This window comes from Pagrus major, chromosome 20, assembly GCF_040436345.1.
Source record: "Pagrus major chromosome 20, Pma_NU_1.0".
NCBI classification, from domain to species: Eukaryota; Metazoa; Chordata; class Actinopteri; order Spariformes; family Sparidae; genus Pagrus; species Pagrus major.
The window spans coordinates 18,172,332-18,185,013 of record NC_133234.1 but is presented as its reverse complement, the minus strand read 5'-3'; the positions used below and the strand labels follow the sequence as shown (position 1 = coordinate 18,185,013).

At 42.7% G+C, this 12,682-nt stretch overlaps 1 protein-coding gene across 2 annotated transcripts in view; it reads left to right on the top strand.

The window, feature by feature from the left end:
* The window catches only part of pald1a (phosphatase domain containing paladin 1a), a 56,151-nt gene that overhangs the window by 6,903 nt on the left and 36,566 nt on the right, over positions 1 to 12,682 (top strand). For both annotated transcript variants that reach the window (XM_073489693.1, XM_073489694.1), the window contains exons 2-9: positions 5,711 to 5,908; positions 6,111 to 6,213; positions 7,662 to 7,841; positions 8,422 to 8,586; positions 8,700 to 8,860; positions 10,264 to 10,339; positions 11,979 to 12,133; positions 12,253 to 12,352. In XM_073489693.1, coding sequence (XP_073345794.1) covers positions 5,724 to 5,908; positions 6,111 to 6,213; positions 7,662 to 7,841; positions 8,422 to 8,586; positions 8,700 to 8,860; positions 10,264 to 10,339; positions 11,979 to 12,133; positions 12,253 to 12,352 — 1,125 coding nt within the window. In that variant the 5' untranslated portion in view covers positions 5,711 to 5,723. The remainder of the gene's footprint in view (positions 1 to 5,710; positions 5,909 to 6,110; positions 6,214 to 7,661; positions 7,842 to 8,421; positions 8,587 to 8,699; positions 8,861 to 10,263; positions 10,340 to 11,978; positions 12,134 to 12,252; positions 12,353 to 12,682) is intronic.

The following is a 12,682-nucleotide window of genomic DNA, read 5'->3' as shown; positions in this document are numbered from 1 at the left end:
CACAAATAACAACATCACATCGGTTAAGATGTAGGAAGTTCTTGTGAGGATAAGGGGAGAATCTGCTGTCAGAGTGTTTTATAGCCTTCGACTGAGCCTCGTAGAGGGACGTGCATATTATCATGCATGACTGTGGTGGTGGGCAAAGGAAACCTACTGATTAAATGTCCTTAAAGTGGCAGAGATTGAAAAGGGTTTGCTACGTAAATGCTCTTTACTGTGAGGAATGCACAGACTGTAAGCTCTGTTTTGAGTCCAAATAGGAAGTCAAGGACACGCAGAAGACATCTCATATCTATTATGTTTCGTACTAAACTTATTGTTGCTTTTTCACTAAAGCAGAAGACATGACACTCAGGCTGCAGTTGTTTATTTTTTTACTGCTGCTACTGCAGGGCTACATGCAGTCTGGCACATATTATCTGGTAATGTGAGGGGTTTACAGATCCAGTCTTAAGCCTCCTGAACTGCTCCAAGACTCACCGGGGCCGCCCCGATAATATCAAACATGTTTGATAATTGCAATGTCAAATCTGGATGATTGAATGGTTTCTTTCTGAGCGGGGGCCAAAACAAGCAATGGGAGAGGCACCCAGGAGCAGCTGATTAACATCCAAGCCCTTGAGGCTAACGTTAGCCGGCATGCTAGTGTTGACAGAAACTTAAAATCTTTTCTCGCTGCAAGTTGTTGCGCCTCGCTAATCTCCTTTTTGTTTACGGCTGCTTCCCCGTGAGATCACGTGAGAGGGATCAGCCCAGCCTGAGTCTGCGGAGCAGTGAAGCCACACCGCTGCTGCTGCTGCTGCTGCTGCTGCTGCACACTGTGTATTCACTGTTTATGTATTTATGTATTAACATGAATGAAATTTGACACTGCACTTCCTCGTGCATCCAACCACAAACCTGCCACCTGTGATGTATATCAGATGAATGGTTCTCGAAATATGTGAATAACAAACAGACAGACAGGTTCCTGGCCTTATAGTTAGAGTATTTCAGGTCGGGTCTAAATTTGTCTCAAAGGGCTTCAAGAGGCTTTACAATCTGTACAGCAGACAACACCCTCTATCATTAGACCCGTGGTTTGGATCAGTAAAAAGTCCCTAAACGTACTAATTTAATGGGGAAAAAAGAAGAAACTTCAGGAAGAGCAACGATGATGGATCCCTCTTCCAGAACAGGCATGCCATAGATGTCTTAAATAAGGAGTAGACAGTTGGGTCCTTTCCATTCACCTGTTTTATATCTGAGTGGAAACATTAGAAATCTGAAAAAGGACTCGAATGTCTCAACAAAGTTTGGTGGAAAAGTTATTGTATCGATAAATCTACTGAAGTTCCTGCTCCACTGGGGAGATGGAAAATGCATGGAACGATGAGTATTAATACACGGAACAGATTTGAATATCTCCATCAGTTTTTCCACATTCATCATGGATGAACTCAAGGGAACGGTTTTGAGATTTGACTGGCGCTTTTCATTGTCATCTCGTCGTACCCTCTTCTGCTGGTTTGGTCTAATGGCACCCAACTGACAGAAATAGACATGGGACATGGAAAGGGCTTGACTGAATACATTTTGTGCCTCGGCCGAGGAGGTTATTTATTTGCGTGTGTCTGCTGGTTGGTTGGTGGATTGGTTTGTCAGCAGTATTAAGCCCATGGCACATCAATGAAACACCAGTTTTGAGGATATTGTCCAAGGTGTCATTCTGTTTTTTTTCTTATTTTCGGTGAGCTTCTGTTAATCCTGCTATTTTTCAATTTAAAAAATCCTGTTCTCATAGTAATTATCCTTGATCAGTGTCTCAAACTATGCTGCGTTGGGTTCTTGATTTTGAGGGGAATAGGGACTGAACTACCTTTTGAAAAGTTCTTGAATTTGATGTTTAAGAAGGTGTGGGAACCTTGTCCTGATGCACTCAGCTCCTGATATTGACATGAAATATTGATCTTGAAACTTGAGCAATACCAATAGTAATGTGCAACATTGAGATACAGAAAGATAGTATCTTTTGTTTAGTCTGTGTAATACCAAGAAAAGTTCCCAGAGCTCAAGTTGACGTCTTTATGTCTGACCAACGGTCCAAAATAGGGGTAGACCGATTATCTGGGCCGATATTCAGCATTTTCCGATTATTGGTGTCGGTAATTTTTAATCAGATTGCTGATAAAATGATGTCCTCATTTGGCTCTGATGCAGCATCCTCTCACACAATGTCTCGTCCAAGACTAACTGATTGGTAACACGTCACAATTAATAGCCTTAATAATCTGAATATGCAAAGTAACTAGTAACTAAATGTATCAAATGTGAGAGGAAGAGGAAGTATAAAGTAGCAGAAAATGGAAATACTCATGTAAAGTACCTGAAATGTATATGTAGGAAGAGAGGAAGAAGAGTTTTTATGAATATCGGTCCCAGATATCGGTTTTCAGACTTCTTGATTTCTAATAATTGGTTTTGGTATCAGCCCTGGAAAAAGCCATATCGGTCGACTCCTGGCCCAAAACCAAAAATATGAAATAATCGGTTAACACACAGAGAAGCAGACCATCCTCACATATGAGAAGCTGTAACCGACACATATTTGGCATTTTTTGCCCGATAAATGATTTCGATACATTTCGACTCGGTTATCATTCCAGCATGTTCCTTCGTATGCTCGCTGTACAGTACGAGAGCCAACTGTGTCGTCTTTGTGCGCAGCCTGTCCCTGTGAAAGGGAGCTGAACTTTGGCCATCTGGCTGCCAGATGTACCACTACTTCCCCCGGTCCCCTCCGTAGAGACTCGAGTCTCCTGCATGAAGCTACTCCCTCACATCACACAGGAGATAGTACGAGGAGGACGCCGTTTGAACACTCCTCAAGTTTTTCTTTGCCCGATGCCAAGCAGCCGGGCACTTTGAGCTCCCGCGAGGGGTGTTTCCCACCGACTGGGGGTGGGCAAGGGCATCTAAAAAGAGGGAAGATTTTCTTTTTGGATGTGATGCCAAGTTCTCACACTCCTTTTGGACCATGGCGGAAAACAAGCAGCAAAGAAAAGGATCTCGAGGCACAGATCGCTCCTCATCTCACACGTAAGATGCCAGATTTTTAGTGGATTTTTGCAGTGTGGAAGGCTTTTTGTTGTTTTTCTTGTGGTAGTCACAAAATGATGGTGACAGAGATGCTTTTGGTGTGTGGTGAGGACTCAAATAGATCTGGGCAGCGGGAGCGCAGTATTCTTGAAAACTTAGCTTCCTTTTATGGAACTTAGGAAAAGATTCTGCCTCTTTTTTACTCCGCAGTTACTTCACAGCATATTTCCTAAAACCGTACAGTTATTCAAGTCAAGCTGGAGAACATTTCAGAGTGTATCTCTTTTAGCCATGCCAGCAGACAAAGTAATAAAAAAAAGAAAGGAAAAAAATCAATATGTCGTCTTCCCTGTTGTGCTTGTGTGAAGAGAGACTCCCTACTGAATCAAAAGGTCTCGGAGTACAAGGTTGACCTGCCCACTCACCTCCAGATGCAACAAAGAGGAGAAAGGGGGTGACTCACCGGCACTTCTCTCTCCACAGATCCTCTCTGCACAATGAGAGTCGGCTCTGTTCAGAGCTGGAGATCACACAGAGGTGCTTTGAGCTCTGGCGGCAAGAGTCAACCCTGCCGTACCCCTCAGCTGTGTCCCATCAAGTAGATTTTTGATGTTGGATTGATTGCTTTTGGTCTACGCTCGGCTGCTCCGGTGTTACAGTATGAGTTTGTGTCGGGTGACGTACTACGCTTTTTCTGTGTATTGTCTAAGGGTTTATGTGTGTTTCTCTGGCGCTGTAGCTTCCTGAGCAGCTACATGCTATGAAGTGATGCCGAGAAGCAGTGTGGCTTGTCGGAAGGCTCGTTTGTTTATCTGCAGAGCTCCCTGCAAAGCTCACTGTTTATTCAGAGCGGAGGAGGGTTGGTTGAAACCTGTGGCTGGCTCGTGTGGGGGTCTGAGTGCTCCGTATCAAGTGGTACGATTAAAATATAAACACTGTCTGATTAAATCGTTGAGATGTGTAATTAATGTTTTGTAAAGGGGGATTTCATGAGTCACTGGCTGAACCTCTGCATGTTCTGAAGAGTCACAAAACTGAATAAAACTGATTTATCACACAGCCTTAACTGCTTGTTTGGCACATACAGAGGCATCTAACAGGTTGCATCTGTTCTGTTTTATCTCATGTAGTATATCAGAAATACCAGCTGGAGCAGTTTGACACAATAGTTAATCATATTTACAGGTTTTAGATTCAGCTGCTAGATAAAATAAACATTTGTACGAATGATAAGGCTCTGAAGAACCCACATTAAAAATACAACTCTTACGTTTGGGGAAATGCACTTATTAGTTTATTGGCATCGGTTTATTGTCTGTGTGTTTTAATATGAAGCAACAGTTAGCGGCAGCCAGTTAGCTTAGCTTAGCACAGAGACTGGAAATGGGGGGAAAGAGCAAGCCTGGCTCTGTCCAAAGCTAACTATCTTACAGCACCCCATAAGCTCACTGATTAATGCTTCATATCGGGTTTAAAGGTACATTTGTAAGAATTAGCCACCTGTCGAAATCATGCTCAAAACATAGCCGTTAACTGCTGCTAACTGTAGCTGTCGCTAGCTAGTAAGCTCAGCTAACCGTGCAGCTAGTGGTTGTATTTGATGGCTCTGCCCAGACTGGGAGAGCTTTATACACTCTTCAGGTTTAAAATGGCTATAGGCTAGCTGGTTAGCATGCAAACTTCAATAAATATCCTAGCAACAGAATACACAGATGTCTTTTGCATTACGTCAAAATTGTTAATTCTTCATATTTTGTTGATCATTTGAATTATTTTTTCTTTATGCTAAGCTAAGCTAAATGGCTGCTGGCTAGGGGGAATGTTGTGCTGTTATTCCTTCCCGCCGTTCTTTGGTTTTACAATAGTTTTACATTTAAAAAATGTATAATATCTCGTGAAATATAACTGTACATGATATGTAAACATAAGGTTAAAGTTAGCATCCCTACTCAGTTTCACTTTACAACCATGTCGTTGTAAAATGACAAATAATTGAACTTTTTTTAACCCTAAAATAACAGGAAATTAATACGATTCGATTTTGACCCATGTGGTGCTTAAGGAGGGTTTTGCATGAAGAGGTCAATGGTTGGTCACTGGATAAAAGCAAGCACCTATTGTATTGTATTGTATTGTATTGTATTGTATTGTATTGTTCAGATGCAGAATGGTACTATCCCTGTTCCTTTAACTATTTAACTTCCTGCGGAAAGTGTCACTCTGCCTGTCATGCTCCAACTATAAAAAATAATTGATAACTAGTGACCTTACACATTTAAAGATCATTTTTACCACAAAAATCAAACAGCAAAAACATTATAGTCATTTTTTATGTTACTTTAAATCCTTATAACGCCACTTTGGGGGGGGGCCTGAGATAGAGACTGACATTGCCATAAATCTGTATGTTACCTGAAAATGCATTCATGTGTTCTTTATATAAAATCAGTAAAACAACATTTTTCACTTCAGTGTGGAAGTGTGAGACAACTGAATAGCTTTTCACACGTTTGGTATGCCTGTAGGTGCTGTCGCTCCTCAAATATACTCCCTGTGTTACCACAGTGTGTGTTATGTGTGTGAGTGTGTTTGCTTCCTGTTTCTGAGTCCGCTGCGATGTCATTCACAGCTGCTTGTGGAGCATGGGTACAACTGCCAGTGCCGCGCCACAGCCTGTTTCCGTAGCGTCGCCACTTGAGAGTGTCCATGTCAACGGGATGGCCGACAGCAGGCAGTCTCTTAGCATGAGCCCCTTTCAGACAGTCAACATCCACAACAACAAGGCCAAGTCCATTATCACCAACAAAGTCGCACCTGTCGTCATCACGTAAGTCCCTCCCCGAATCCGCGTTCTCACAATTGGGTGTTAATCCTCTTTGATCACTGTGGTGACATCCCCCCCCCTCCCAGCCGAAGTGTTTGCCCCCGTTATCATCTCATTTGTCAATCCAGGCCGGGCAAATAGTAGCTGATAATTGAATTGACCTCTGTTTACCACCCAGACCTGCTGTTGTGCTCTTGTTTTACAGGTATAATTGCAGACAGGAATTTCAGATTCACGATGACATCCTCAAGACGAACTACAAAGTCGGTCGGATATCGGACACCATGCCCGAGCACTACCTGGTGCAGGTTAGGGGCAAACTTCTTAAGCTGCGCTGTTGAAAGACGTTGAATGGTCTCACCTGTCTTTAAGCCTGATTTCTTTTCTTTTTTTTCACATCACATGTCCAAATTGCCGAGTGGCACAGGAACATTGTCATGCGCTGTTTTATGATCTGAGGCCTCCATTGAAACCGGATTGTTGTCACCCTCCTATCAGGGCTTTGATCTGCTCTGTCACCTCTGCTGTGTCTGTTCAGGCTCGCAGTATTTTATCAGTCTTAACCCACAGCCTCTGCTCACATGTAGAGATAGGTCAGTAGTTTTGTGAAAGCGGAAACATTCAAAAAAGTTGATGCGAAATGTTGATGAAATGAGCGTGGGAACTGACAAACTCGGGGGGTATCACAATACGTTATATTACTTCTTTGGACAATGATGTGATATTTGCAGATATTACAATGTCTTTTACGATACGATTTCAATTCAGTCGCCTGCGATTGATATGAGAAGATATCATCTGCCCATTTAACACAATCGATTACAGAAAATGCTGCCACCACTTATCTTTCTGCATTTGCCCACTTAAAAATCCCAACATGAAGAACTTGTAAGCAGCAAAGACACCCTTATTAGCTTGAGCTTCTGGCCTTCACCATTGCATAAATTAGCCTAGAGGCTAGCAGACTTTTCCTCTACCCATAGCTTAACAAAATGCATTCACTATTTAAACTTTTTCAGCCTAACATTGTTGAAACAGAGCAGCTAGCGGTGCCGTAGTGAGAGCAACGAGTTAGCGGACTGCTGGTGAGATGCTCCGTTTGTCTGGGGAATTTAAAGAATAAAGGCACATCTTGAAAATGATGATATGGATGGATGTTTTCATCATTGATTGATCGATCCAGATCAGTCGATTGTTACTGGATTGTAAAACTGAACATTTTTCACATTTTAGGATGTCATCTTTGGCTTTTTCTGAACCAGAAAACTAACCAATTAATCGAGAAGATGATTGGCAGATTAAACAATAACATAAATAACTGTTAGCTGAAGCCCTGTTCTAGTTGTCAGTGATCTGACAGTTAACATGCAGCGATGCAGGAATTGATTGTCACCGCCGTTACTTTATACTTGACACGGAAACTGTGAAATATGTTTATAAATTCTGACATGCTGTTTATTAAAACGCAGTCAAAGTAATCTTGGAGATTTGCAGGTGGCAGAGCAGAGATTTAACCTGTTGAGACAACAGAGTAACCAGACTGTGTCAGTTTTGTTAACTGCCAACAGAAACGGGAAGAAGAAGTAGAGATTTAAACATTTTTCAATTCGTTAACCATTTGTTTTGGTGTTTAAAACTTTAATACTTGAAAAATATACTTTAATTTGCAAATGCTAATGCCTGCTCGAGTGGAAGCTGGAGAAATGTGTTCGGTTCATGCTCTCGGATGAAATCAGTTTGTGGCATTGCTTTCCAGGGGGAGTTCTTCATGGTCCAGGATGTGTACAGCAAGGCAGATGTCCTCAATACCACGGGCAGCTATGGAGCGCCCAACTTCCGCCAAGTCAAGGGGTCCTACCCGCTGTACGGGATGGGTCAGCCGAGCCTGAACGGCTTCAGACAGGTCCTCCAGAGGCTCCAGGCGCAAGGACACGAGGTCACTGTTATTTTCTTGTATTTACACATTTATACAGGCAGAATTTACACACAATGAGCTCACATAACTTGTGTATATGTTGACCTGTAGATTTTATGCCCTTAATCTCCCCGTGTCGCTGCCTGTGTGCTCTGCCTGGCCTCTTTCTAGCCGTGTTGTCAGTAAATATTTGAGGAGTCAAGTGCTCAGCGGAGGCTGTGGCTGAATTGTAGAACTAAGCAAACAGAAAGTTGTGGTCGTGTGGACCAGTGGAAAATAAATCTCTGTGCTTACAGCAGCTAGAAACTGACCGTAATTGAAAAGAAATTGACAAAATTATACATCAGGCCTCTCTAAACTCCTTACTCATGTGCTGCATGTTATATGACAACAGATTGTTTCCAGTTGCTCTTGGAAGGCAGCAGCCATTTACTTAAGGCTGCATCGAATGTCAGTTTTGTACATTTCAAGCTCCTTGTGAGGTTTTCCAATGAAGCTTTGAATGTCTCTTGTCATCGTCATCCTTTAAAAAAAGTAAAACATCCTCAAAGTTATTCTGTACTTTAGAAAAGCTATTATTTGACGCTTGTCTTGCAAACAGGAGGTGATATTCTTCTGTGTGAGAGAGGAGCCGGTGGTTTTCCTGCACAAGGATGACGACTTTGTCCCGTACACCCCGAGGAGGAAGGAAAACCTCCATGAGAACCTCCACGGCCTGGAGAAGGAGGAGCTGGTGGAGGGCCTGGAGCTCACAGTCAGGAAGGAGGTGATGAACACACTGAACACTTAGTCAGCATCTGCGTGTGACAAAGGAGGGTTTTTGGCGCAATATGTATTTCACAGCCATATTAAAAGGCTCCCCTCTTCCTTCCTCCACAGCTCCACGACTTCGCCAAGCTCAACGAAAACGTCTTCTACGTCTACAACGACATCGAGTTCTTCAAAGACGAGCCGCAGAAGATCTCCATCACGTGCGAGGAGGACATCCATGTGACCGAAGAGGTCTATAAGAGGCCCATGTTCACCATGCCGGCCTACAGGTTGTTTACATTGTCCCTTTATTAGCCCTTAGCTCCTCAGCTCGCACGTGCGGCTGCCTGCAGAAGAATATACAGGGCGAGTTATAAATAGTGGCGCTTGTTTGCGCAAAGGCCGGTTGCCCCGCTTTTAAGGAAGAAAGGGAGGGAGGCGTAAAAACTACAGATCGCTGCTTCCTGTTTGCAATCAGATCAACAGAGTCGGCTTTAATGAGACGATGTGAGCCGCTCACAACATTTCCAGGGCAAGAGAATTTATTATTCCCAGAGGAGAGCGCTGTGGCCTCCTCTCTGACTTTACTGCAGTTTTATAGTCCAAATAAAGCAGCAGGATGTTTTATTATAGTCATAGTTTGTATGTGATGCGATGATGATGATGATGAAAATTGCAGTTGGTGGATTAAGGGGAACATTAATCAAGGTTTCTGCAGGTCCATGAAAATCCAATAAATCAAGTTTTAGGCCTTAAAATGTCATATTGGGATATTTAACACGTTTAAAAATTGATTGCATTATGAAGTTGATGGCACTTTTATGAAGTTGCATTAACTTAAAATGAAGCCAGCATGGAAGCACTAACCACTAATCTAGTGGAGCACACCCAGCTACTGTGGTGGGATGTGGGTTCTGCCTTCCTCTACCTGTGTGTTCACTCCCCATCGCCACGGTAAACAACAACAACAACACTATCTGTGCTAGCAACCACACTGAAAATTGGCAAGTTCCCCTCAGCTGGTTGCTAACAATACAAACTAAACAAGCTAGCAGCTGGTAGATTTTCTTTTGTGGGGATTTAACCATTTTAATGGCAGGGGTTCGCCCCAACATGTGCTAAACAAGTCTCCCCTGTAACTGTATCCTGGGTTTAGTGCCGCCGCAAAGATGATAATGATTTGTTTAAAGAAATACAAACGAGCCAGAATGTTTTTTTGCCCCCCCCGCCCCCCAGCCAGACCTTTGTCCAGTGCGGCCGCAATGCTGCAGAGACATACGTGGTGTCTCCGCTCATCCAAAAAATAGCAACTTCCAGAAGTAGTAAGTTAAAATTGTTTCTGCAGATGTTCTGTATTTGCATCCGAAGTATTATCGCGGTCTGGCCCCGGTGCGACCCACTCACCACTCAGGTTAGGGTTAGGCTTATGGTCTTAAAAAGTCCTAAAGTTAGCTTGCAACCTGCAGAAACTCTGGTTAATGACCCCAACATTTTCATCCCTACCATCATCCCTTGTTGAAGGAGGCGAAATATCTCTGTGAGATTAGTAAACACTACGTGAGGGAGCTCAGCTGTAGAGTCTTACTTTAGGTCAGATGTGTATGTGCAGCGTGTTATTATGACCTACATAAGGGCAATATTGACACAACACAGGCGCGGGTTCATCTCCGGGTAACGATCTGTTGTGTTGCAGGTACTACAGATTACCACTGCCAATGGAGGGAGCACCAATGGAAGAAGACTTTGACGCGTTTGTTAACATACTCAGGGTAAGCTCACGTGAAAACGTCAATCATGGGAACAGTCCACCAATCAGATAGCCCTTTTTGGTTTTGCTCCTCTTGTTTTGATGTGTTATTAAAGTTATTAATGTCTGGAATATGTTGGAGAGCGTCTGGACTGTCTCACTGAGGTAGTGAGAAGGTCATGGTTGCTTTTTCTCATCCACATGCAGCAGTTTGAATGTGTCTAATCCATCACTAATAAGTGTGATGGTTATAAAAATGGCAGAAAACCTGCAGTCTTTCCTTATTTTATGTCCGCTCTTCGGTCATCCGCTCTGTCTGGTTTCCGTCCTGCCCTTCACTCACACAGGATGTTCTTTTTCGTCTCGTTTTGCCCTTTTTTGGAGTGACTTGCAGCAGCCGGTCCAGTTCCCTGTGGTTGGAAAGTGGCTCGCTTTTTTTTTAAACAGTGTTTGGATTGGAGCTGCAGTCTCTCTTTCAATCTTTCCTTTTTTAATTCTCACTTAAGGCATTGTCCTTGTTGAGCTTTTCTTTCAGGCATGGCAGATCTTCATATTTTTTATTGCATTAATAACTTACAGGATATTCCCCTTACATCCCTCTTCTGTGATTTAAACATGATTTAAAGGTGCAATATGTCATAAAAATGTAAAGAATTTTGGTTAAAAACATTCAAAACTTAATTAATTATCAGCATAATGTGAAGAAATAACATTTTTGACATTGTGTCAAAGATGTACAGTATATGTGTTGTGCTGCAGAGATATCTCGTGAAGTTAGCATGCTAACCAGCTAGCTCGGTCCTAGTCGAATAGTTTCAGCTGGGAGATGTCATTTCAGAAGCTCTCTTAGCTTTTTTTCATCTGATAAATTAAGAAAATTAACTCACAAAATGTCAAGACAAGAAATATTCCTCTACCTATTTTCCTTATTAAACAGAAAAATACAACATTTACCTTCTGAATTCAAGTTTCTCTCCCTAACTGAACCCAGATAAGCTTAATTGCCTTTTTTATTTCAGACTGGTGTCAGCTAATAATGCCACTAGCAGCACAGCTAACTAGCTAACCGCAGCTAGTAGCTACAGCTACAGCGGTTACCTACGATCTTATGAGCGTCCTTCAACAGGTGGCCAATTCTTACATATTACTCCTTTTAAGACCACAGTTAGCTCATCTCCTGATAAAGAGAATGGCTAGTCTGCAACGTTTCGCATCCTCTATTAGCTTATTAAAAAATAAACAAAATAAACATACATAATGTCAAGACAGGAAATAGTCTTACACCGGTTTTTCTTATCAAACAGAACAATACAACTGTGTTCCCTCTGAATTCAAGTTGAGTCAGCTTAGATAGGACAACTGCCTGCACAGCTAACTGAGCTAACTCGATAACAACAGCTAGTAGCTACAGTCGTAGACGGCTACGGTAAAGAGAAGTGAGGAGCAAGTAGCATTTAAAAACACAGTTTCCATATCTCTGAATACTTTTGCTAAATGACTTTAGAAACCAGATTTTTTAAAAACTTACTTTTCATGAACAAACCAACACTTGCCTGGGAACATTTCCGTCTTTAGCGCTGGTGATACGATAACGACATGTCATTACAGACATAACACCGGTCATCTCTGAGAGTCTCCTCTGTATTTTGCCTGTTTTCCAGGAAAGCACCAGCTTGTCTCGGGGCCACGACGCGTCCCGCCGGCTGCCTGCTCTCCTCTTCAGCTGCCAGGTGGGCGTCGGCCGCACCAACCTAGCCATGATCCTGGGCACACTGGTCATGAATCGTCTGAGGGGAGATTCCCAACCAGAGCCTCAGTAAGAACTCAATTTAAAATTTCATCATGTTCAATGACGCAGCACAGAAATTGGTTTCTTCCAGCCTTTTTCTGATGCCAGATAAAAGGGAACCTGAGCTGGTTTGCCTTGTTTTGCAGAGTGGAGGAGGCAGCAGCAGCTCCTGAGCCCAAACCTGTGTTCCAGGTCATCCAGTCTCTGATCAACAAGCTGCCTAATGGGCCACAGGTCATGGAGGAGGTAAAGCAGAGCCACGCTAACCTACCAGGTTAACCAGTTAACCAGCAAGTCCCCCTTTATCTTAAATCTTAATGTAAGACACAACATGTGTGACATCACAACATCTGTGGCAACCAATTGTGGTTCAATGCGCAACTTACACAAGAGTGATGTGGAAACTTGAGCCACACGCACATGAATTTAAAATGGACTTCTCAGTGAATTAGGAGACATCTTGTGTCTGGAAATTTAACTTTTGAAACAGGAAGTATTGGATGTGTAGAGACGGAGAAGAGTTTTGGGGGAAAATAAGTTACATTCTTATTATTCTTCGAAAGAAATTAGCATTTT